Source organism: Lotus japonicus, chromosome 5 (genome assembly GCF_012489685.1).
Source record: "Lotus japonicus ecotype B-129 chromosome 5, LjGifu_v1.2".
NCBI lineage: Eukaryota > Viridiplantae > Streptophyta > Magnoliopsida > Fabales > Fabaceae > Lotus > Lotus japonicus.
This window is the reverse complement of record NC_080045.1, coordinates 3,890,503-3,916,834: the sequence shown is the minus strand read 5'-3', so window position 1 is coordinate 3,916,834 and position 26,332 is coordinate 3,890,503. Positions and strand designations below refer to the sequence as shown.

At 40.6% G+C, this 26,332-nt stretch overlaps 2 protein-coding genes across 3 annotated transcripts; both read right to left on the bottom strand.

Moving 5' to 3' along the window:
- Nucleotides 1-7,835: 7,835 nt before the first annotated feature.
- Nucleotides 7,836-10,144, bottom strand: LOC130716936 (uncharacterized). Its single transcript, XM_057566992.1, has 5 exons — nt 9,997-10,144; nt 9,820-9,912; nt 8,577-8,647; nt 8,410-8,472; nt 7,836-8,306 (listed from the first exon to the last, which is right to left on the bottom strand). Exons 1-5 carry the CDS (start codon nt 10,058-10,060, stop codon nt 8,118-8,120), a joined length of 480 nt encoding a protein of 159 aa, XP_057422975.1. The 5' UTR covers nt 10,061-10,144; the 3' UTR covers nt 7,836-8,117.
- Nucleotides 10,145-21,015: 10,871 nt separating this feature from the next.
- On the bottom strand, nt 21,016-26,143 carry LOC130716934 (uncharacterized). 2 transcript variants are annotated; one of them, XM_057566990.1, is made up of 4 exons: nt 23,280-26,143; nt 22,672-22,805; nt 22,466-22,600; nt 21,016-22,374 (listed from the first exon to the last, which is right to left on the bottom strand). In XM_057566990.1, the coding sequence occupies exons 1-4, from the start codon at nt 24,886-24,888 to the stop codon at nt 21,205-21,207; spliced, it is 3,048 nt and encodes a 1,015-aa protein (XP_057422973.1). In that variant the 5' UTR covers nt 24,889-26,143; the 3' UTR covers nt 21,016-21,204. The 2 variants fall into 2 exon arrangements, with proteins under 2 accessions (XP_057422973.1, XP_057422971.1); XM_057566988.1 differs by having other exon boundaries at nt 22,672-26,143.
- Nucleotides 26,144-26,332: the final 189 nt, after the last annotated feature.

The following is a 26,332-nucleotide window of genomic DNA, read 5'->3' as shown; positions in this document are numbered from 1 at the left end:
TTAAAATGTTAACAAAATTAATTGCATTATTCTTAATACGTGTGCATCTTTTCTAAGCGGACACTTATATTAAAACGGAGAGAGTAATTAAAACATTTTTTACCAGCATGGCATCAGACGAGCCGTGAGAGGTTTTAGTCGAGGGAAGCGAGCGGCCATTCAAATAAGACAAGAATCAGCTAAAAATTTGAATTTGGACAATATTGGAGAAATATACACGGGCCTCAGGCCCATAATGGAGATATTTTGTAAAGGTTATAAAAGGCCTACAAGTGACTTGTAGAAAATCATCTAGCAGTTCACCCTTTGAAAATAGGAGAAGCGGTTAACGCTCAAAGAACTAATCGAAGCAAGAAGCTAGCCCAGCTTAACCAAAAGGTTCTAGCCTGAAACAAAGGAAGTAACTTATAACTTCCTCACAAAATGTAATTATATTAGGACTCAGGTAGTGATGTGAGTTATTAACAATTGTATGTTAGCCGATTTGGCCTCTATAAATAGAGGAAGGGTCTTTTGTATCACACAAGTCATCAAAAATCAAATATAAATTTCACGCATTTATTTTTTTCTTTACATTACAATGTCTTTACTTTTCAGCCTTTAAATATTGTAAGCAGAATCCTCATGAACATTAACTAGAATAGAAAACCTAAAATGTGTTGTTTGATCAACGTGAATGAGCAAAAATGCAGTTCCACTTGATGCAACGGTTAAAAAAATATCTCATTTAGATCTTATCCATGTTGTTAATGCCCTCCAAATGAATTTTTCCCTAATCCTCCATAACCATAGAAAAAAAAAACAACTCCACTTTATTGTGAGTAATTGCTGACATGATCATTTCATAAACCTTTTTGGCTTAATAGAACTTTTGGTCCTCACTTATCACGATTTGGAAGTTCTGGTCCCTCATAGAATTTCTTAGCCTACAACGTCTCTCATGTTTACTAATTGTTGCAGTTTCTAGCTTTCCGTCAACTTCCATCCAATACTTAACGGTTTTTTATCAAAAAATCACTAAGAAAAACCAGAAAACATAAAATAGTTCTTCAAGTCTTATAGTTTGTAACAGTTGGTAAACGTGAGGAGCGTTGTAGGCTAATAAATTCCTTGAGGGACCAGAACTGTCAAATCGTGATAAGTGAGAGACCAAAAATGCTATTAAGCCAACATTTTTTGTTATGATGTCATATTAGATAGAAGATGCACATGTTTCGTGGTTAGAGCATGTCTATCATAACACAATCCATCCATAGTAAGCTTATTTTGAGAAGCTAATATGTGAACCTATCAATCTAAAGCATTTCAGGGAAGTTAGCTAATGACATGTTGCTTGCAATAAAGAGTCTATTTATGCAGGAGCCAAATTTTTTGTTTGCTCCTTAGTAAACATGAAATCTCCAATGCCATTTTAAATAGTTTTGTAAGAAAAATAAAGCATTATAATTTTAATTCAGAATAATGTTGTTTTTATATAAGTTTTGATGTAAAATGCACTCACCACTATGTTGCATAAGAAGTCTCTATTTATGCAAAATATCATCACTTACATGCTCTAAAAGCGGGATGGAGGCTGTGGCGATGAGGAGTGGTAACTCTGGTAGAGGTTGTAACTGGAGTCTGTAAATGGTGGTTGGTAGTTGCTGCCAAGGAACACGTGGAGGACAAGGCGATGTGTCACAATATCTGTGAAGGGCAGCAGTGGTAGTGCGGCAAAGGCACGACTATGGGGTAGGAACGCGACGGTTGAGGCGGAGGAAGGAGGTATCGATGGAAGCCAAGCCAGAGGAGTAGGAAGGAAGAGAGCAAAACTACACTGAAAGGAAAAAAAAAAATCACTTATGGTGAGTGTTAGATAATATTACATTATTTTATTATTTAGGTTTTATGGGTAGTATAGTCTCTTACTCTTGACCTATTTATACTCTGCTTTGTCTCTTATTGTAATACTTTTAGATTATTGTTTGCCTCCAATGAAACCCTAGCACATCTTTCTCTTATGCTCTCTCTTCATCTTTTCTATTTATCCTAACATGGTATCTAGAGCTGGTTTGATTCTTTGAGATCAGGTGGTGTTTCTGAGCAAAGTTGGTCCATAATATTAGTTATTTGAAGATTCAATTGTCTTGCCACTGCACCACGTGATTTTAATTTGCCTTGAAATTGATATTGGAACCTTGTGATTTTCTTTTGGTTGGTAACACAAGTTGTTACATGTTGGAGTATTGGGCAGATTGGAATTACCGTGCTGTAGGAACCTTGTGATCCACTTGTTGCTGTGTTGCTTCTTTGTTGGTCACTCTCTTGCATCAAATTTTTCTTTTAAATCGGGTAACACTTACTCTTCTCTTTTATTTGTACTTGTTCATCTCTATTTGCAATGGTTGGTGAAAAGGATGATTCCCTTCAAGCTATTAGTGTGCAATTGAATGGTAAAAACTATCCGTATTGAAGCTATGTACTAAAGAATTTTTTGAAAGGCAAAAGAATGTGGGGTTATGTTTCTGGAACTTCTCAAACACCAAAAGACAAGAAAGATGGAAAATATGAAACGGAGCTCGAATCTTGGGAAGCAAATAATTCAAAGATTATTACTTGGATTAATAATTCTGTTATGCAGTCTATTGGCTTTCAGTTAGAAAAATTTGAAACAGCGAAGGAGGTTTGGGATCATTTGAAAAAGTTGTATGCCCAGTCTAATTTTGCCAAACAATATCAGCTGGAAATTGACATTCGGGCTCTTCAACAAGATAACATGAGCATTCAAGAGTTCTATTCTGCTATGTCTGACCTCTGGGACCAGTTGGCTCTCACTGAATCTGCAGAACTGAGTGATTTTGCACCGTACACTAAACGTAGAGAGGAACAACGTCTAGTTCAATTTTTAATGGCTCTTCGGAATGATTTTGAGGGGATACGTGGGTCAATTGCATCGTAATCCTCTTCCATCTGTTGATTCAGTGGTTAGTGAATTGATAGCTGAAGAAGTTCGCTTTAGGTCTCAATCTGATAAAGGAAAAGTTGACAGAGGAATTCTCCAAAGTCCAAATTCTTCTGTTCTTGCTGTCCCTCCTTTTAAAGGAAAATCTCATGTAAAAGTTGGTCTTGATGAATGTAGCTTTTGTAAGTAAAAAGGGCATTGGAAAGCCCAATGTCCAAAACTGGTGAACAAGGCACAACAAACACAACAATCCTCTCAATGGAAGCCTTCGAGTCAGTTCAACCAAAGCAACTTTAAGAACTTCAGGCCTCCAGCACCTAATACTAATGCAGTTACTACTGTGTTTGATGAGAGCAAATATGTTTCTGGTCCTTCCTTAGATGATCTTACTGCACAATTCAACAAATTCCTTGCTGCACAATCGTCAGCCATGCCTGTACCGTCTTCCACACACTCATATTCCATGTCTGTTATGTCTGCTGCACAATCTTCTGCCGAGTCCAACTTAGGTTTGCCATCCACCAGTCCCTCAGGTATTTTTCCATCCTTGTGGATCCTTGACTCTGGAGCATGTCATCACATGTCACCTGATCTCAAATCATTTGTGTCCATACACCCTGTTTCAATTGTACCTATTGTAACAGCTGATGGCACACCTCTACCTGTAGCAGGAATTGGTTCTGTTTCCACATCTCGTTTATCTATTCTAGATGTCTATTACATTCCTAAATTATGTGTGGGTCTTATTTCTATAAGTCAGTTATGTGATTCTGGTTGCTTACTTTCCTTTTCTTCTACCTATTGTTATGTGCAGGATTTGCGGTCTCAGAGGCTGATTGGGACAGGCCGTAGATATGGGGGACTTTATGTTTTGGAAGAGCTACGAAGTCCAGATGTTGCAGCTACTAGTGCAGACTTGTCGTCCTTTCGTTTGACTCCGTCCTCTTCTAAGTTTTATTTATGACATTCTCGTCTTGGTCATGTTTCTTTCTCCCGTTTGAAATACTTAGTTTCTACAGGAGCTTTAAGAAAGTTGCAAGCTAATGATATTTCTGATTGTTGTGGTTGCAAACTTGCTAAGTTTTCTGCTTTTCCCTTTAGTAAAAGTGTCTCAATTTCTGTTGCACCTTTCGACTTAATTCATTCTTATGTATGGGGTCCATCCCCAATTGCTACTAAAGGTGGTTCTAGATATTATGTATCTTTCATTGATGATTGCACTCGTTACTGTTGGGTTTATCTTATGAAACATCGTTCTGATTTTATAACTGTCTATCATATGTTTCGTGCTATGGTTAAAACTCAACATAATGCTATTATTAAGTGCTTTCGATGCGATTTAGGTGGTGAGTATACTTCTAACAAGTTTACTGAACTCCTTGCATCTGATGGTACTTCTCATCAAACGTCTTGTACCGATACTCCTGAACATAATGGAGTTGCTGAAAGAAAACATCGTCATATTGTTGAAACTGCTCGTTCTCTTCTCTTGTCTGCTTCTGTTCCTAGTGAGTTTTGGGGGGAAGCTGTCCTCACTTTTGTTCATGTCATTAACAGAATCCCTACCTCTCTCACTTCAGGTTTGTCCCCTTTTGAAAAATTATATGGTTATGCTCCTGATTATTCTACATTGCGCGTCTTTGGTTCTACTTGCTTTGTTCTTCGTCCGCATGTAGAATGCAGTAAGTTGTCATCTCGTTCATCAATTTGTGTCTTTCTTGGGTATAGTGATGGTCAAAAGGGTTATCGTTGTTATGACCCTACAAGTAAAAAAATTGTATGTCTCTCGCCATGTCGTGTTTCTTGAACATATTCCTTTTTACACTGTTCCTTCTAGTACCCATGATCTTACCAAATCTGATCTCATTCGCATTGATCCCTTTTCTACAGATTCGGTCATCACAGATGCTCCCCTTGTTCCCCATAGTCAAACTAATTCTCATGTTGAGCTTTGCAGGGCCGACACTAGTAGTTCTGCTACTTCTGAAGCTTCATCTGCACCCATGCCTCCCCAAGAAGCTTCTGAGATTGTAGATCCTCAACCTCATCGTCCTCAACATGATCGTAAGTCCACTCAAAAGCCTGATTTTGTTTATTCTCTCTATTCCACTTCATTTGCTTCATTTTTAACCTCCATTCATAGCTTGTCTGAGCCCTCCTCCTATAAAGAGGCAATTCTTGATCCTTGTTGCCAGCAGGCTATGGAAGAAGAACTCTTTGCTTTACATAAGACAAATACTTGGGAACTTGTCTCTCTTCCACCAGGAAAAACTGCAAATGGTTCTCGATGGGTTTATAAGATCAAAACCAAGTCTGATGGGTCAATTGAGAGATACAAAGCTCGTTTAGTTGCTAGGGGTTTTCTCAGCAGTATGGTATGGATTATGAAGAAACCTTTGCTCCTGTTGCTAAAATGACCACTATTCGGACCCTTATTGCAGTTGCGTCTGTTCGTCAGTGGCATATTTCCCAACTAGATGTTAAAAATGCCTTCTCGAATGGTGATATACAGGAAGAGGTTTATATGGTTCCTCCACCAGGTGTTTCTCATAATCCAGGTGAAGTTTGCAAATTGAAGAAGGCTCTCTACGGGCTTAAACAAGCCCTTCGTGCTTGGTTTGAGAAGTTTTCCATTGTTATTGAATCACTTGGTTTCACCTCCAGCCCACATGACTCTGCATTGTTTGTCAAATGCTCTCCTCATAGTCGTATTTTGCTATCTCTTTATGTTGATGATATGATTATTACTGGGGATGATGTTGTTGGGATTACGAATTTGAAACTTCAATTGGCTAAACAATTTGAGATGAAAGATTTGGGGACTCTTCGTTACTTTATGGGAATTGAGGTTGACTATTCCCCTCGAGGCTATCTCCTCTCTCAATCTAAGTATATTGCCACCATTCTTGCACAAACTCGTCTCTCTGATACTCGAACAATTGACACTCCTCTTGAAATGAATACTCGATATAACTCATCTGATGGTGTCCCTTCGGAAGATCTTACTTTGTATCGCACTCTTGTTGGTAGCTTGGTGTATCTTACCATTACTAGACCCGATATGCAGTGCATGTTGTTAGTCAGTTTGTTTCCTCCCCTACTACAGTTCATTGGGCAGCTATTCTTCGCATTCTTCGTTATCTTCGGGGCACTCAGTTTCAAAGCCTCTTATTCCCCTCTTCTTCCTCATTGGAGCTGCGTGCTTACTCTGATGCTGATTGGGCTGGTTCTCCCTCTGATCGAAAATCTACAACTGGTTTTTGCATTTTCCTTGTAGATTCTCTTATTTCTTGGAAAAGTAAGAAGTAAGTTGTTGTCTCTCGATCTTCTATTGAAGCTGAATATCGTGCCATGGCATCCACTACTGCAGAAATTGTTTGGTTGCGTTGGCTCCTTGCATCCATGGGTGTCTCCCTCTCTGCACCTACTCCTATGTATTGTGATAATATGAGTGTCATCCAGATTACTCGCAACTCAGTCTTTCATGAACGCACCAAACACATTGAGATTGATTGTCATTTCACTAGACATCATTTTCAGCAGGGGACTATCACCTTGCCCTTTGTGTCCTCCTCCATGCAGCTTGCTGACCTATTTACTAAGTCTCATTCTGCTAGGCGTTTTCGTTTCTTGATGGGCAAACTCTCGATGCTTCCTGTTGATGCATCGTGAGTTTGAGGGGGGATGTTAGATAATATTACATTATTTTATTATTTAGGTTTTATGGATAGTATAGTCTTTTACTCTTGACCTATTTATACTCTGCTTTGTCTCTTATTGTAATACTTTTAGATTATTGTTTGCCTCCAATGAAACCCTAGCACATCTTTCTCTTATGCTCTCTCTTCATCTTTTCTATTTCTCCTAACAGTGAGTATCTTTTAGCCTATTATTATATTTTTGGTCAAAATCTTTTAGTCTATTTCGTAGTCCCACATTTTGCTAGGCCTTGTGCCTTTGGGCCTGTTCAAGGAAATTTATGCATCATTAACAAAAATGTAATAATAATTCCAATATGGTAAGAAACGGGCTGGATAACTTGACAAGCAAAGCTGCATCAAGTGCACCAGGTCCTAATCACCACACCATGTATGGTTTGGTGCAGTGCATGCCTGATTTGTCTGAGTCACAGTGCAATGCAATGCTTGCTTGGTTGTGCCTACTGCAAGTATCGCCATGGATTGTTGTGAAGACAAGATATATAGGTGGCAGAATTGTTAGGCCAATTCGTAACATTAGATTTGTAACCAATCTTCTCTTCTATGGACCTACAGCAGCAGCACCTACTCCCCCATCCACCACCATTGTACGTAAGACTTCTTCCGTTCTTCACAAGGTACTTGTGTCATGTTATTCTTTACTGATAGCTGTTTTTTGTGTAAAAACACTACTGTACCGTGAAGTTGACTTCATGATCCATTATGTGCTGATTTCACACTAAGAAGTTATATATAACAAAGTTATAGTGCATGTTTGGATGTGTGTTGGAAACGTACTCCAAAATACTTAAGCAAATAAGCTCTATCTTGTAACTTAATGTGATTTTAAGGTTTAATGTGAATTTCAAACGTGCAAACCAAACATGTACTTAAACAAGGTTTTATTGTAGTCACGAGTATTAGTCAAGTCACGTCTGGACTACTTATGAAGGAAAAGTTACTAATTAAAACCCATTCCCTATGTGAAGCTCAAGAAGAAGATGATGATATCAATGAAATTGAAATTCCTGAGTCATTGCAATTCAACTTTAACACCATACCAGATGCTACAAACGACTTCTCTGATTGTAATAAACTTGGACAAGGTTTACTTATGGTGCTGCTTACAAGGTAAGATAACATTGTTTTTTTTTTTTTGAACTGATAACATTGTTGAATATATATATATATAAAACTTCACAGAAAACATGGTATTCTCAAATACTTGCAGAAAACTTACAATTCTTGACTGACATTTTCAGGGTAGGATCTCCAATGAAATGAAAACCTTCCAAACATGCAGTCTTGGGAGTATAATTCAGCTCAAGAGTCAGTTAATGAGGCTTCAATTATAGAGCTATATATTTCCTCACTAGAATCTGATCATAATCGTGATAGACATATACATATTAAGTTCAGAATAAACAAATTCAATTCTACAAATGTGGTGACGTGACGTTCAGTTTGTTTTAATTACGCTACAGCTTTTCACCAAGTAGCCAGCTAGGCTTAGTTGATCCAATTTTATCACCCCCACGGTCATCATCTGAATCAGTTTCACTATCATCACCGGCCAATGGAATCACAGGCTCATGACTGGAAACAGCAGATTCAGCAGCAGCCACAGCCTCAGGTGTATGAAGATCAGCAACACCAAGCATCAAATCCTGCAAGAAAATGAAACCCAAAGTAACTAATTTAATCCATTATTTGCAAGTCATGATAATATAATTGAAGACAGGTAGGTAGCGGGATTATATGTATACTGACCATTTCAATAACTTGGGATTCATTTCCAGTTAACTCTTCAATATTATAATTCTCAGGATGGTCCTACATAATTTTTAGAACTTAATTTATAAGAAAATAGAGGAAAAAAAGTATAAAGAGGGAAAAACAGTGAAAATTATGGATTCAATTAGGAATCAAGGTTTAACCTTTGCATCAAGTTCCAGCCGCTTATTAGCTTCTGACATCACTCCTAGGAAGTCTCTAACCTTCCCTAAAACTGCACAAATAATAAAATTTTATGTCAGGCTAGGATTTTAGTTAATTTTATTTTAATTCATCTTGATAGAGTTTGCAATATTGAAAAAGTAACTACTTAATGCTAGAATATAACTATGTACTGTAATATACACCTAATAAAACTCAACAATGAAATCTCTGAGAAAGAAAGGTAACATTATCTCATTGTCTGATATATTCATATTAGTATTTCTTCAAACCATAAGTTTAAGAATCTTAAGGGAACAACTACATAGATATAAAGTTGTAATACAATTACAAAGTGCATCAGAACAGGCAGAGAAAACCCAATTTGATTCATGGGAATAAGCCCAGGGAAATAAAAGAGAGATTTTGCTGTCAAGGATGAGTTTATATTGGATCACCAATATGAAGTATAAGATTTTGAACTTTGATTTCCCTGCTTAAACTATTTCACTTGTAAGAATAGCCTCTAATACAGTCAATCAGTTTTGCATAAAATACAAGTGCACAAAAGCAACACAGTTGCATGAACAAATAAGCACCACAACAATCATGTTAGAAGTATAATATAAAAATAATTCATGTATCTTCACCCAACAACACCTTAAGCTTTAGAATAGATGGTTCATGGCATGGTATTAAGAATATCTATCACTAAGCAGTCTATAGTTATCATGGTCTCAAATTGCGGTCCACAACTACAATGGCTAGTTATCATGGTTTCACATTGCAGTCCACAACTGCAATTGCTGACGCAACATAATGGGATTTTGAAATCACCACATTGGCATCAAGACTGCAATTGTGGCCGCATCAACCGGCATTTGTTTGTCCACATTTTCGCGATGCAGACCATGATAGTTATTGCCTCCAATAGTCCAATTATTCTAATAAAATGTGGAATCTAAGCACATTGAAGGTCTGTGCAATGTTCACACATGAAGCCTAATGAACTTAGGTGAGAGGCATGTTAGAAGTATAATATAAAAATGTTTAAACCCAATAGCTTAAACTTTTAGAATTGTTGGTTCATGAAAAATAATACAATCAATAATTACATTACAGAAAAGCTTTAAAAAAAACAGAACTTGATTATTATAAGCATTAGCATAGGTTCTGCTTTAAGAAAAATCAGTGTTGGTAAGAGCAGGTAAAAGATAAAAACTTAAGATGAATATGAAACAGTACGTTGGCTTGGGGGAACTGGGGCAGTCTTGAGTGACCCATTAGAGGGTATTCTCTTTGATTCTCGTTTATTATCACAAACAAGAAGAGCAGATTCTGCAAAAACAAAAGCAACTTCATGATTAGAGAATCCAACAAAAAGGATAGGAAAGACATTCAAATGGAGAAGTGTAGAGAGACCTGTGGATGAAAAGGGTAAGTCTTTGTGCTCAAACTGAAGAAGCTCTTTGCTCCTCTCTGCCATGCTTCACTGTAGTGTATACACCACCTTGTGCTTTCACTCTAAACGGCGGCATAATAAAGCCTGATATAAACTATGAAGTTATGGGCTTTTTCCTTCTTGAGACTCTGTTGTGGATTGACAAAAATAAAATAATGATTTGATTGGGTTTGAGCTTGAAAATATTGTTGACCAAAAAACAAACTCGAAAATATTGAATTCACCGAAAATTAAAAGCTTGAAATATTAAAAGTTTTCTAATACAAATATTTTTTTTAAAGAAATAATTGTTTAGGTTGAGTTTGTTATTAATATTATCTCGTAGAAATAGAGTTAAGGTTTAAATATAGATTTTTTATTTTAGACGCTAAATTCTGTATCAATTAAGATTAAGATAGATATATTTAGAATAATGTTTAGTTGACATACCAATTTCACCTCCACCTTGTGAGATTAGATAGAATTGAGAGAGAAATGAATGATATGATTTGTGATGTGACAGAAAATGCAGAAAAAGATAGAAAGACAAATAGGTGAAAATGAGTTATTTTCATGAGATTCAACATCATCTAGAATCCAATCCAAAAATCTATTATACTGAAAACTACTACTAATTGCTCTAACATCTCATACCCGCGATGTGATTACGTAGAAACAACTACAAATAAGGTTGTGTATCTATGAAACATTTTGGGCAGTTGTAAACCGCCACTAATTGCAAAACTAGCACCTGCTAAATTTCTATTTCAGTGCTTAAAAAGCATAAAAGAATAAATTGTCAAAAAATAATTCTTTAATCGTGATATATTAGTCAACTTAATCCTTACTTGAAAAACTTCAACGATAAAATAAGAATGGCTTGGTAACTAAAAAAATATTACTCACGGGTCTTCATTGCAATATTCATCATGATGAACTGGTGTAAATGTTTGTATTATCTTGTAAAATAATTTGTCTTTTCACAATGATACCAGGAGATCTACGTTGTACTTGTAAAAATGTTCTAGAAGAAGTGAAGAATTATTATTAGAAGATGAGTAATGATTATATTTCACCATTTTTCCAAAAAAGAATCCATTTGGTACAACTGGCTCAATGTCCCATTCACCCAGCTCAGAGTCCTCCTACCCTCCACTGTCTCCTTCATTCATCTAAACTATTATCCGGCTAATTTTTTTTTTTTGTTTAATTGACTTGTTTTAAATATTGAATGTAGATCTTCTAATTGGATTGTTTATGTTAGTGTGTAGAATCATCCAATTAGGAATTCCTACTCTTATTCTATTTGAGTATGTATAGTTTTACTTGCCTATAGTTCAAGTGTTTCACACTTATTTTATATCAAAGATAATCATGTTTGAGTAAAAAATATTAAATTATTTACTTCGTGTGTTTTAGCATTTAAACATAGTAGCATCTTATCAAAAGAATCTAAACATAGTAGCAGCTTCTTTAGATAGTCAAAAAGACAGGTTAATTATAATATAGAAACTAGTTTCATCGTCGGCGCATTGAAATTTGTAAAATCACGCTGTGGTGGCTCTAACACTAAAATAAACATGCGCAAAGACATTTTCCATTTCTAAAATGCGGATTCCACACTTTATTTAAAGTGAACCTAACATACAACTCGGATGGTTCCACGTCAAATGCTTCAATAGTGCGTATTTGCCAATACGACACATTGCTGTTGTAGGAATTACGTGCGCCTGAGCGTTGTCCATTGCTATTCCAAACAAGCACTAAACGTGAAACGCTCGACATGCTCAATAGACAACTCCAAAGTTAATAATGACCAAAAAAAAGTTATGTATCGAGCATCTGTACTCTAATGTTGTTCTTAAAAGTTAGAATGTGCTTGTCACTAAGCTGGAACCTGGAGTTTGGAGAGAATAACTTTTAGGATGTTAAACATCAAGACTGAGATATCAAAAAATGGGTGTTAAGCTAAAATTACGAGCACCACGACTCTCGACACCATGGTGCAAAGGTGAGTTCTCGACAACAAGGGTTATGGCGAAACCGGCAACTCAGCATACGGTGTCCCTCAAAGTCAAGTTAGTGAGAGCTATATCTCGACAAACTCAGCAGATGAAGAAATCTCGACCATCTTAATGGAAGAGGCAGTTACCGAGTAACAAGCAACTACAAGCACGTGCATATACCCACGATGCCACGAATAGCAACGGTTGCCCACGACTCAGAACCATCCACGCGGTAATAAAGTCACGTGCGCGAAGACCACCGGCTAAACGTGGGGCATGGCACCAAAATTCAAAACCCACGAAGCCATCATGCATCCAAGAAAAACCGCCAAGAACGTGGGCAGGAACAGCACTATAAATAGAAGAAGCAGCAGCAGAAAGAGGGGTTCCCAACTCAAAACTCTGAAAATTCACCAAAAGCTCTAAACGTCCGCATCAATGAGACTCAGAGAGCAAAACGTGATGATGGAGGAGTATGTTGCAGAACCAACACTTTAGTTTTCTTGCATTTAAGCTTGTTAATTCCCCAGTTCTTCTATGCATTTCCCTGTCGAGATCCTTATCTCTTGTAGTTTTTATGTTATTTTGATATATGTGATTTCTTTGTAATTGACCTGTGTTTAATGAAATTCAGTTCTGTTTAAACCAACTTGGTGTTGTCGAAAAAACATTTACACACACAATACTTTGGCAAAGCGTTTTCTCAAAAGGACCCCGAATCTAAACTTCCTTTAGTCGAACTAAGAGGATATTTGTTTACCAAAAAACCACGTAAACAAATTGGCACGCCTCGGTGGGACCGTTTTTGTGAAAACTAAGTTTTACAGAAGCGTTTTGTGTGTTTTGTTTGCTGCATGCTATTTGGTATTTGTTACTTGCCTTGATTGTGATTTATATGCACCTGAGAAGTGGTAAGACTATAAGTATGGCGAGCAATCGAGGAAGAACCTCTCCTCAAGGGTCTAACGTGGGTAATCAGAGCAGCCCTGGGGGAAGTAGTGGTAACAATAATGAAGAAGTGTCTACTGGAATGGGGCATGGCACCACTATGCCAACCCAGAATGTAGCAATTTCTGCAGTTGCAGAAATGCCTGTATCTACATCAGTACAGGCACAAATTGTTCCTACGGTTACGAGGGAAAACATGCCTTATGGTATGCCTACGTCTATGATGCAAGGCATACAAGACACGTATTCGACATTCCCTGAAAATGTTCCTCCATTCAGCATACCCCCTTTTGGGGCAAATGGAACAATGCTGAATTTGGGGAGTCGAGTTAGCCCTCCTATTCCTGGATCTAGTTCACAAATTTATTTATCTACAGGTATGAATACTGGTTCACTTCAAGCCATTAGGCAACAAGTAGATGATAGTAACCATGAAATGGTTAACATGTTATCTCGACAGATAGGTGAGCTAATCAACCATGTGCTCCAAAATAATAATGCCAATAACCAGCATTTGGCACGACAGATGGATCGTTTGGCGACAGCTTTGGGGGCACCAGTCGAAATCCAACCGGCACCAGGGATTAACCAAATCCCGTTGCCTAACCATGTCCCTGCCCCTGTGCGCTATCAGGCACCGCAGCACCAAGAGATGAGGGCAAACCCTTTGTACGAGGCAGTGCAGCCACCATTGCAAAATGTGTATATGGTAAACAGGGAAGAACACGCTGATGGTGTGCTAGAGAGAATTCGACACCAGAATGCTGGGGGGCAACAAAATGTTGCTGATGTGGTGGAGCAATTGTTGAACCAACATGGTTTCAACGTGGGTTTCGCGAATAGACCCCATTTTGTGTCAGCCTTTACAGAGGCGGTTCTCGAATCAGAACTTCCTCGAGGCTGGAAGGTCCCCAAATTCACTAAGTTCTCGGGGGATTCAGGAGAGTCCACTGTAGAACACATAGCCAGGTACCAAATCGAAGCAGGAGACTTAGCCATCAATGAAAATTTAAAAATGAAGTACTTCCCGAGTTCTTTAACCAAGAATGCATTTACCTGGTTCACCACCCTCGCTCCTAGGTCAGTCCACACATGGGCTCAGTTGGAAAGAATTTTCCATGAACAGTTCTTTAGGGGAGAGTGCAAAGTAAGTCTGAAGGATCTGGCTAGTGTTAAAAGAAAGCCAGCAGAGTCTATTGATGATTACCTAAACAGGTTTAGGATGCTTAAATCTCGATGTTTCACCCATGTCCCCGAGCATGAGCTAGTTGTCTTAGCCGCTGGTGGTCTAGAGTATTCTATTAGAAAGAAAATCGACACTCAGTATATTCGAGATATGTCTCTACTCGCAGACAGAGTGAGGCACATCGAATTACTAAAGGCCGAGAAGTCTGAGGAGAGGGCCAAGACCACTAAGTGGCCAAAGAAGGAAAAAGTGGCATACCTAGATGCTGATCCAGTATGTCAAAGTCCGTGTGTCTATCGAGAAGTCCCTGAAGACGTCGAATTAAACGATGCCAATCTGGCTGAACTTCAGCCAGGTGATCCTTATATTTGTAAAGCATTGAAACCGCGTGAAAACAAACTTGGGGAGGAAAACCCCAAGAACACGATTCCTGCTGTGAAAACTTATACTTTTGATGTGACCAAATGTGATGCAATTTATGATATACTTGTGTCTGATGGTTTGCTTGTGGTCCCTAAAGACCAAAAACTTCCTTCTCCTGAACAAAGGAAGGGGAAGAAATATTGTAAATATCACAACTTTTTTGGTCATTGGACCTCACAATGTGTTCGTTTCAGGGATCTTGTGCAGGGGGCATTGGACTCGGGAAGGCTCAAGTATGACGAAAAAGCCAAAAGCCAAATGAAGATTGACTCCGACCCGCTGCAGGTAGCTGAAGCCAACTACGTGGAACCTTTCTACATTGGCATGGTTGACATTTCTGAGAAGCTGAATCTGGGCCTGACACTCGAGGAAGCAAAGGAGGAAAACATGGCTGTCGAAGAACCAGAAGTCGCGACAGAGGTGAGCCTAGAGGAGGTTTACCCCAAGGCAGGAGAAACTCTTGTCGAGTTTTTGTCACGAAGCAAAGATAGCGAGAAGGAGGTCATGCTTTGTCCTCGATGTAGTGCCGTTTTTGACAAGTCAGCAGCTAAAGCCTATCAAGATTCTGAGATGAAGAGGCATTACCAGAGCAAAATGCCTGTGTCTAGAAGGTTGAAATATCCCCACGAGGAGTGGGTTGAAAGAGATCAAGAGCTCGATGGCCACAAAGGCCAAAAGTCAAGAATCAAGGACAAGACTTATGTCCCTGATGCTGGTTTGCCAAAGAATCAATGGTTTAGGCCAACACCCCCAAGACCAAAACCATACCCCAAGTGGCAGAAAATCGACTTAGGCCAGGGGTCATCTTACATCAACAATTCCCGTGTGTCGCGGAACTATTCCTATGGCTATGGGAATTATTATGCTCCTGAGCAAATGACTAGGACTCAATTCAGACGTTTCCTGAGGAAAAGAAAAGCTGAGAGAGAAAGAGGTGGCAAGTTCCGTTCATTATGGGACATAAAGCCAGAAGACAACCCTCACAAGGAACCTAGTGTGGCGTCAATCATCAGCCAGCTCGACCACGCTATCAAACAGGGAACAGTTGTGCCCCCAAACCCGACCAAAGAAAAAGGGAAAGATGTGGCTGAGGACGAGGATGAAGACATGCTCGACGATTTCGATGATAGCGATGGGGAAGATCTTAACATCATCTGCATAGTATCTATCTTACCCGCTGAATTCGACAGGATCTCGGAGGTCACCGAGAATGAAGAAGACTACTACGACGAGGAGGAGCCAGATGACAACCCCTTGTGCTACTACGTGATGCAAAAAGGATCCGTCGAAGATGAAAGAGCTATTTTCCAGAGGCCAACGGAGCAGATGAAAAGACACTTGAAGCCGTTATTCGTTTGGGCCAAAGTCGATGAAAAAGGAGTCAACAAAGTTCTTGTCAACGGAGGGGCCACAATCAATTTAATGCCTAAGTTTATGCTCAAGAAGTTAGGCAAAACTGAAGCAGACTTAATCCCCCACGACATGGTCCTTTCTGACTACGAAGGGAAGACAGGTTCTTCTTTAGGAGCAATTATGATGAACATAACCGTAGGAACGGTGGCCCGTTCCACATTGTTTATCGTGGTGCCCTCAAAAGTCAACTACAACCTGCTATTGGGGAGAGAATGGATCCACGGCGTGGGGGCAGTGCCCTCAACTCTGCACCAACGTATTTCCATTTGGAAAGCAGATGGAGTCATCGAGAACGTGCAAGCAGATCAGAGCTACTACTTAGCGGAGACAGGTTACGTCAGCAAGAAGAATTTCGAAAAGAGTTTAGCCACAATTGCTCCTCTAGACACAGTGGCCTCTCAATATTTCAACCCGTATTCGGAGTACTCGGTGACGTTGGATCCCATCAGGGGTTTAAACCTTAATGAAGCATACAAACCTGATGCCATGAGTGGATGGCACAGCGATGAAGAAAAAGATGCCACAACTGAGTGGCAAAACGAGGTTAAAGATGATTAATTCGAGCCTAGCTCGAATTTCGGCTTACGCAGCCGAAAACAGAATAAGGACGGCCTTGGAGGCCGCAAGGATAGCCAAAGAAATGGCTACTGACGAAGCCAATGCCTCAATTCTGCCTGTCGAAATGACATCTCAGGAGGAGGCGAAAGCACATAAGGATAACACGTGCATAAGGAAAAACGAGCAGAGCGTCGATGAATGCGAATTTGAGGACCTTTGCAATTTGAGGCTAGATTGCATCTACGATGACGGCCCATTAGGCTTCGAAAAGCCAGTGGTCGACGTGTCCAAGAAAATGGAAGCACAAGACCCTTTGGAAGAAGTGGACCTGGGTGATGGCTCAGATAAGAGGCCAACATACATCAGTGCTCTTATTGACCCAGAATTAAAGGATAAGATGGTGAAATTACTCAAGGAATTCAAAGACTGTTTCGCTTGGGATTACGATGAAATGCCTGGCCTCAGTCGAGAATTGGTGGAATTGAAGTTACCCATCAAAGAAGACAAGAAACCAGTCAAGCAATTACCCAGGAGGTTCCATCCAGATGTGTTGGTAAAGATCAAGGAAGAAATCGAAAGACTCCTTAGGTGTAAATTTATCAGAACGGCTCGATACGTGGACTGGTTAGCCAACGTGGTTCCAGTGATCAAAAAGAATGGCAAGATGAGAATTTGCATTGATTTTCGAGATCTTAACGCTGCCACTCCAAAAGACGAGTATCACATGCCTATTGCTGAAATGATGGTGGATTCAACTGCTGGTCATGAATACTTAAGCTTGTTGGATGGTTACTCAGGCTACAATCAAATCTTCATAGCAGAAGAGGATGTGTCGAAAACAGCTTTTCGATGTCCTGGTGCCTTGGGAACATACGAGTGGGTGGTCATGCCATTTGGGTTGAAAAACGCTGGCGCGACCTACCAAAGGGTAATGAATACCATTTTTCATGATTTTATTGAAACTTTCATGCAGGTTTACATTGATGACATTGTGGTGAAATCCCCATCAAGGGATGACCATTTGTTGCATCTAAGGAAATCCTTTGAGAGGATGAGAAAATATGGCTTGAAGATGAATCCCCTTAAATGTGCCTTTGGTGTTATTGCAGGTGACTTTTTGGGTTTTGTGGTGCATAAAAAGGGCATCGAGATCAACAAGAACAAAGTCAAAGCCATTCTCGACACAAGTCCACCAACCAGTAAGAAACAACTGCAATCATTGTTAGGAAAGATTAACTTCCTAAGGAGATTTATTGCCAACCTCAGCGAGAAGACCAAATCATTTTCCCCACTTCTTCGACTCAAGAAAGAAGACACGTTTCGTTGGGAAGCAGAGCACCAGAAAGCATTCGATGAACTCAAAGCGTACTTGTCCAGTCCACCTGTAATGGCACAACCTATAGGGGGAAAGCCAATGAAGCTGTATATCTCTGCCACAGATGGAACCATTGGAAGCATGTTGGCTCAAGAAGATGAAGATAGCAAGGAGAGAGCCATATTTTACTTAAGTAGGGTGTTGAATGATGCAGAAACTCGATACACCATGATCGAGAAATTGTGCTTATGCTTGTACTTCTCTTGTGTAAAGCTGAAATATTATATAAAGCCAATTGATGTAATGGTTTTTTCTCACTATGATATAATAAAGCACATGTTATCTAAACCTATCTTGCATAGTCGAGTTGGTAAATGGGCTCTGGCCCTAACCGAATATTCACTCACTTACGCCCCACTAAAGGCAGTTAAGGGGCAGGCAATTGCTGATTTCCTAGTAGATCACACTTTGCCTAAAGAAATTGTAACTTATGTGGGCATCCAACCTTGGAAGCTGTTTTTCGACGGTTCCAGCCATAAAAATGGCACTGGAATTGGGATGTTCATAGTATCCCAGGGGGCATCCCCACGAAATTCAAGTTTAGGATTAAGAAGAATTGCTCGAACAATGAGGCCGAGTATGAGGCATTGATATCAGGCCTCGAAATCCTGATAGCCCTTGGGGCAAAGAATGTTATCGTAAAAGGAGACTCTGAGTTGGTAATAAAGCAACTCACCAAGGAATACAAATGCATCAGTGAAAATCTAGCTAAGTACTACACGAAAGCTAATAATCTGTTGGCCAAATTCGACGACGCTAGGCTAGGCCATGTTTCCAGAGTAGACAATCAAGAGGCCAATGAATTGGCACAAATCGCGTCAGGATATATGGTCGATAAATATAGGCTAAAAGAGCTTATCGAAGTCAAAGAAAAACTAAACCCCTCTGACCTCAACGTCCTAGTCATTAACAACATGGCACCTAATGATTGGAGAAAGCCAATTGTCGATTACTTGCAAAATCCTGTAGGTACCACAGATAGAAAGACGAAATACAGGGCAATGAGCTATGTCATCATGGGAAACGAGCTATTCAAGAAAAACGTCGACGGAACACTACTGAAGTGTTTAAGTGAAGACGACGCGTTCGTAGCAATCTCGGCCGTTCACGATGGGTTATGTGGTGCCCACCAGGCAGGGATCAAGATGAAATGGATTCTATTTCGACAAGGGATGTATTGGCCTACTATTATGAAAGATTGTATGGAGTATGCCAAGGGGTGCCAAGATTGCCAGAGACACGCAGGGATACAACATGTGCCGGCAAGTGAATTACACTCAATCATTAAACCTTGGCCATTTAGGGGATGGGCTTTAGACCTAATTGGCGAAATTAACCCATGTTCTTCTAGGCAACACAAGTACATAATAGTGGCTATAGATTACTTTACCAAGTGGGTAGAGGCAATTTCTCTACAAAATGTTACCCAGGACACGGTGATCGATTTCATTCAGAATCACATAGTGTATCGTTTTGGGTTACCTGAGTCACTTACTACAGACCAAGGCACAGTATTTGTAGGCCAAAAAGTGGCATCATTCGCGGAATCTTGGGGCATAAAACTCCTAACCTCAACTCCCTATTACGCTCAAGCGAATGGTCAAGTAGAAGCGGCCAACAAAACATTGATCTCCTTGATTAAAAAACATGTTGGTCGAAAACCTAGAAGATGGCATCAAACATTGGGCCAAGTGTTTGGGCTTACAGGAATTCACCTAAAAAAACTACCGGGGCAACACCATTTCGACTAGCGTACGGCCAAGAAGCGGTATTACCAGCAGAGATGTATTAGCAGTCATGTAGAATCCAAAGGCAAGAGGAAATTCCAAGTGAAGATTATTGGAATATGATGCTTGATGAATTAGTCAATCTCGATGAGGAAAGACTATTGGCGTTGGATATCTTAACCAGGCAAAAGGATCGCGTTGCTAAAGCTTACAATAAAAAGGTTAGAGCTAAGTCTTTTATGCCCGGTGATTACGTATGGAAGGTTGTCTTACCAGTCGATAAAAGGGATAAACGCTACGGAAAGTGGGCCCCAAACTGGGAAGGCCCTTTCACAGTCGAGAAAGTACTTTTAAACAACGCTTATTCGATTAAAGAATTAGAAGGTCGAAATCGACAAATAACGGTAAATGGCAAATACTTAAAAATGTATAAGCCAACGTTGCATGAAATAAACATCGAATAAAGAAGCAAGAATAAGAAAATAAATAAAGTAAATTTCCAAACTCGAATGTTTAATTAATTGGAATAGAGCATTTACAACTATGGCAAAGAAACTTTAAAAAGGGGGATTGGCCCTATAACTATCGTATTTAGCCCTAAGAGGCTCCATGCGCCTCAAGACATCCTCTTGTTGGGATTCTAGTCTCGATTTCTCCTGTCGAAGATCCAGCTCCTCACGGGCAGCGGAAGAGAGCTTGTCCACCAAGGCTTTCAGAGCTTCCACACTCCCCTCAGGGTCCGCTTGGTTCAGAGCAGCCTTCAACTCTTCAAATTCTTCCATCTTCTCCTCAATTTGGTGTTCAGCAAAGAACACTCTTGCAGTAAGCTCCCGGTGTTCTTCATACAGGGGTACAGCTTCATGCAGGAGGCCCAGGAACTCCAGGAGAGGGGTTTTTACAGAGGCAATAATATTCCTCTGTAAAAGCTGGTTAATGAGCCTGGTAAGCTCTTCAGCCAGAGAAAGGGAGGAATGCAATTCCCAAAACAGGTCTTCGTCAAAGGCCAAGCTCCGGATCTGGTTAAGAACAGGACGGCTAGCCATGGTTGAAAGGGTGTGTAAAGGCAGGAAAAGAATTCTGGAAAAAAGGCAAGGAAGAGCTTGAAGAAGTTGCTAAAGAGAAGTAACCAAGAATGCTCTATTTATAGTATAACCACAAAGGAATGCATTAATTAATGGCAATCAGTTGCCAACTCTTCATCTTATGGTCATAAACCATGTAGATTACCACTACCATCGTGAATAGCTTTGGCCTTTAATGAACAAAGACTTACATTGAATCAAGAAAACGTGGTATAAGATTGCAATAAATGGGTTCATTCCCCAGAAACCAAGCAACGACTACGTAAGGGGATGCAAGGGAGTTTGAACGGTGCAACAATAAGTGAATAGCCGTCAGAATAAATGCGTAGTGGAAACTGAAAAGACTTGGCAAATTAAACGTCAAATTATATGGCCTACGTGCCAAAACCATTGTCGAAATATTACATACAAATTGGCATCGAAAGCCATGGTTAAAATAATGCCATCATTACATACTGATAAGAGAGAATCCTAAAGCAGGGATTTAAAAGAGTTCAAACGATCAGCGAAGGTAGAAATCTTGGCATCGAGATCCTTCTTCACGGCCTGGTCAACCTCCAACTCCTTGATAACATCTTTTGTCGAGATGATAAGAGCCTTGGAGTCCTTAGTAAGCACATCCAACTGAGCCTTCACAGCAGGGCCTTCCTCGACCAAATCAGCTCGCTTTTTCTCCAACTTGGCAACCTCTCGATGCAGCTCCTCAAGTTTAGTGTCGACTTCAGAGATTTCATCTGCAATTAAAACCTTCCTAGCAGTGAATTTCTTGAAGTCCTCTTTCATTGCTGCAACTTGAGCTTTACCAGAAGAGACTTTTGCTTCCTTAAGGCTGACAGCTTGACCAACGTCCTTAACTTGATGAAACGTGGCTGAAGCATCCGCTAAGAAGGATTGAAGGTTGGCCAAAGCAGCAGCCTGATGAGAATCAAGTCTTTGGCCAAGAAGGAAGACGAGCAGTTCCTTAGCAGCATGGCCCGCTTGAGGATCAACTTGGATCTGGTCGAGAAACCCACTGGCGAAAACAATAGCCTTCAGCCGACCCATACTCTCCTCGCTTTGCTGAAAATTGGCCACCCCACTAGATTGAGCAGTCTCGGCAGTGGCATCAGCTTGATGGGGTGGAGAATCCCATTCCAAGGTGCCATCGAGAAAGCCATCCAAAGCTTCCAGCGGGTCCTCCTCAAATAAAGTGTCGAGCTTTTCACTAGACACATGAGATGAAGAGCCACCCTTGGCTTGAGGCGAAGGTTGCACAGTGGCAGTCGATTTTGGAGGAGGCATAGGGTTATCATCCTTGCCTGGAAGAGGTTCTGCTTCGCGAATGGGAGAGGTTGCACCTTGAGTTTCCTGCAAAGTAAAATGCATATTAGAGGAGCCAACAAAACATGAAAAATATAAAGATACCTGGCAAGCAGATTCCTTAGAAGGGCTCGAGTTGGTAGAGCTTCTGGAACGACGGGGAGACTTATGACCAGATTTGCTCCTGACCTTCTTCCTTCCCTCGGATGTTGAAGTCTTTTTAGCCGAGGATGCGGCTTTGGGAGGTTTCTCGACACCTTCAGCTTTGGATTTTGCAGGATTGGGAGCTGGAGAAGTCTCACGGGATGGAAGATTGGAAGTGGAATGCTCATGGACGCTAGCCTAAAAGAAACAAAACAAACAAGAAATGACTCGGATTAGGAAACCACAGGTTAAAAATGTCACAAGGTACCCTCGAGAATGGAAAACATACCTGAATGGCGGCGTCAACGACTTCTGGTTGAGCATCAGATGCCAACTTATAAACCCCACTAGGGGTGGAAACACCAGCCCCCTTGGCCCTCTTCTGACTGGCTGAAGCAACAGGCTTGGGTTTCCTTTTTCGACTCTATCGAAGAATATGTTAGTTCATAATCCAAAGAAATCGAAAAGAAAAAGGGAAAAGCATGAGGAAAGTACCTTGAGCTTGTCAGCAAGACTGACATCATCATCCTCATCATCATCATCATCATCCTCAATCACGACTGGCTTGTCCTTGGAAGAATGAGCCACCGGGGAAATAACTTGAGGAGCCAGTCGAGTAATGACTTCGGCTGTAAACAAAAGAGAAATTAAGAAGTAAAACAAGGAAAACCAAGGCCAAGTCGAAGTATTACCTTGACCAATACGCATGTTCAGCGATATGTGGTTGAAGATTTCGACGGGCACATGATACGGAAAGTTCCATAGGTGGTACTTAGTCCAAGTCACTCGCTTTCGAGGAGGTAAAGCTTGATTGGCCAACACATTTATGTTTACATGGTCAACCCATTTAGGCAAGACCGGTGGAAAGGCCAATGCAAACCTACTCGTAGGCAAAGATGGGAACCTAAAGCCAGTTTTTCGAATAACAAAAGATAGACCCTCCTCACCAGGAGGAACAACTAACTTAGATTTCTTGGCTTTAATTTCCCATTTTTGCCTTAATACTTGAGATGCTTTCGCAACCGTATCTCGAAGGCGAAGAGTTGGGTAATATACCACACCAAAGAATTCTTGAAAAGATCGAATTTCTGCCAGGTGCATACCTTTGGTCTTCTTCGGATCCTGCTTCTGCAAAAGAAAAGCATCTGTCATGCATTGCAGACAATCGACGAGGGGCTTCGAAATTTGAGCCCAATACTCAGACCACCAGGCTTTGAAAGCATTAGTAGCATAATATGAAGGAGCGTAAGTGAAGGGGCTTAAGTTGAGGAGTTTCTTGTTATAAAACTGAACAGTCGTGTCGAAAGCAGAAGCCCTTTTAATAGCTCCGGGGTACAAGACTAGACTCTTGTCAAATAAAGTGTTGGGTAGAACTTGGCTAAGCCCAAACTGTCGAGAAACCAATTGAGGGTTGTAGCCACATAGAGTATAGTCACTGCTAGCAAAGCCCACAGTTAAAACCCTAGGAGATAAGAGGGTCCTCCAGAGTGTGATGTGGTGCTCCTTGGGCAATGCAGAATCAGAAGCATTAGGATAAGAATTCCTTAGCCAGAAAGGGCCACGAACAGCCTTGCTGTAAGGAGAGAAACTGGAACGATAGTGCTTCAGCTCGAGAAACATGGTAAAGTACTTTCTGAAATCAGCTTCAAAACTCGACGCATCATAAGCAGGGGTCAGGGTCTCGAGTATGTGGGCATCAATCTTGGTGTTAGAAACAGTTGGAGGATTATCTTGTGCCGGCAGAAGAGATTCGAAAACTGCATTCAACCAAAGTTGAAACAACCAAAGAGGTCCAGCTGCATTCAGAGAGACGGTCTTGGTATTCCGGATATCCTCGACAGCTTCATTCAACATTTGATAAAGGTTGCCAAGGACAAGCCTAGCCATAGCGAGTTGTCGACCCTCGTGAAGTAGATTGGCTAAGGGCAAAAGCTTGGCAGGAATACGCAAAGACTTGGTGCAAAAAACATAAGCAGACAGCCAATACAGCAAGAAAGCGACATGTTCAGCATCAGACACCTCACCACTCTCGACATAATGGTCCTTAATGAATCGACTAAAAGAAATGTTGTCAGTAGGAATCGAGATGGGTTTAACAGTGGCAGGTGCAGAGTGATAATCATCACCAATGGGCCATAATCCGGTGATAGCAGCAACATCCAAGAGGCTGGGGGTGATCATGCCAAAGGGAACATGAAGGCAGGTTGTGGACCTCTCCCAGAAATAAAGTGCACTCAACAACATAGCAGGGTTATACGAGATTGGAGATCTCGACAGCTGAATCAAGTCGAGAATCCCGACATCCTTCCAGTGTTGCCTCTTATCTTCCTCAACCCTATCTAACCATTTCAGGTAGGCTTTGTCGTTAGCAGAGGGGTTAGGAGGAGCTGAACGAAAGGCTCGTTTTGGGTCAGAAAGAAATGGCATACGGTAAGAAGGTTGAAATGCCAAAATAAGCTCCTCTCCCCTAACGCTAGGGTGAAATGATTCATGGTCTTCAGGGAGACTATTGGGCCTATCATGCTTTACTACTTTCAAAGGACCCAAAATGGCGCGTAAAGTACCATTAACAGAGAAAGGAATGAGTACCTGGGATTTCCAGATAGCTCTCTTCTCCGCTTCGTTGGGGGGTTCCGGGATTGCCACGCGCTTGGATTCATCCAGCTTAAGCTCAGTGGCCAGCGGAATGGTCTGCTCAGGATTGGAAGCCATTGAAGAAAACGGTAGATATTCCAGAGAGAACGGAAGAAGATGAAGTGAGAACGCTGGGGGAAGAAGCTGAAGGTTTGAGAAAAGTGTAAAGCTTGAACGAGGAATACCAAGAGGGTATTTATAAACAGAAGGGCAAACGGAACCCAGGCCGCATTGAGCGGTAATTTATAAAAATTTGGGGTCCAAGCGATTATTTTATTAGTTAACTCATGTCACTTCTCAGCTTTTTGGCATAGGCGAAATCATGGCCCTAAAAAGGCTATAACTGTCAGCTAGTGGAGAAGTCATCAGACGTTATGGCTGCTGATTGGACTTGAAGATCGAATGGTCAAGAGCACAAAGTATTTGAATCGTTGGAATCGAACGGCTGCGTTAAAAAATGCTTGGTGTCTTCAAGCCAAAGCAGTCGGCAACCAACATTCTTGGGGGGCAACTGTTAAGCTAAAATTACGAGCACCACGACTCTCGACACCATGGTGCAAAGGTGAGTTCTCGACAACAAGGGTTATGGCGAAACCGGCAACTCAGCATACGGTGTCCCTCAAAGTCAAGTTAGTGAGAGCTATATCTCGACAAACTTAGCAGATGAAGAAATCTCGACCATCTTAATGGAAGAGGCAGTTACCGAGTAACAAGCAACTACAAGCACGTGCATATACCCACGATGCCACGAATAGCAACGGTTGCCCACGACTCAGAACCATCCACGCGGTAATAAAGTCACGTGCGCGAAGACCACCGGCTAAACGTGGGGCATGGCGCCAAAATTCAAAACCCACGAAGCCATCATGCATCCAAGAAAAACCGCCAAGAACGTGGGCAGGAACAGCACTATAAATAGATGAAGCAGCAGCAGAAAGAGGGGTTCCCAACTCAAAACTCTGAAAATTCACCAAAAGCTCTAAACGTCCGCATCAATGAGACTCAGAGAGCAAAACGTGATGATGGAGGAGTATGTTGCAGAACCAACACTTTAGTTTTCTTGCATTTAAGCTTGTTAATTCCCCAGTTCTTCTATGCATTTCCCTGTCGAGATCCTTATCTCTTGTAGTTTTTATGTTATTTTGATATATGTGATTTCTTTGTAATTGACCCGTGTTTAATGAAATTCAGTTCTGTTTAAACCAACTTGGTGTTGTCGAAAAAGCATTTACACACACAATACTTTGGCAAAGCGTTTTCTCAAAAGGACCCCGAATCTAAACTTCCTTTAGTCGAACTAAGAGGATATTTGTTTACCAAAAAACCACGTAAACAATGGGAAAGAAATAAGTTAGATGCTAAAATAATATGATAAAAAATACATAAAAAATAATACACAAAGACTAGTGAAAAGGAAATGAAAAGAAGTTGTTGATCTCAATGAATGATCTATTTATGAAAAAAAACAAAATAGTGGAGTACATTATGAATATCCAGAACTGCATGATGACAGAGTCCCCAC

Bases quoted from the DNA above. Each gene is read 5' to 3' on its own strand.
- LOC130716934 (XM_057566988.1), bottom strand. From the start codon at position 24,888: ATGGCTTCCAATCCTGAGCAGACCATTCCGCTGGCCACTGAGCTTAAG. The intron at 22,601-22,671 runs GTACTTTCCTCA...ATTCTTCGATAG, and splicing joins GTCTTGCTGACAAGCTCAAG to AGTCGAAAAAGGAAACCCAA. The intron at 22,375-22,465 runs GTATGTTTTCCA...TGTTTCTTTTAG, and splicing joins TCGTTGACGCCGCCATTCAG to GCTAGCGTCCATGAGCATTC.
- LOC130716936 (XM_057566992.1), bottom strand. From the start codon at position 10,060: ATGGCAGAGAGGAGCAAAGAGCTTCTTCAGTTTGAGCACAAAGACTTA. The intron at 8,648-9,819 runs GTACTGTTTCAT...TTATTTGTGCAG, and splicing joins CCCAGTTCCCCCAAGCCAAC to TTTTAGGGAAGGTTAGAGAC. The intron at 8,307-8,409 runs GTCAGTATACAT...ATTTTCTTGCAG, and splicing joins AATCCCAAGTTATTGAAATG to GATTTGATGCTTGGTGTTGC.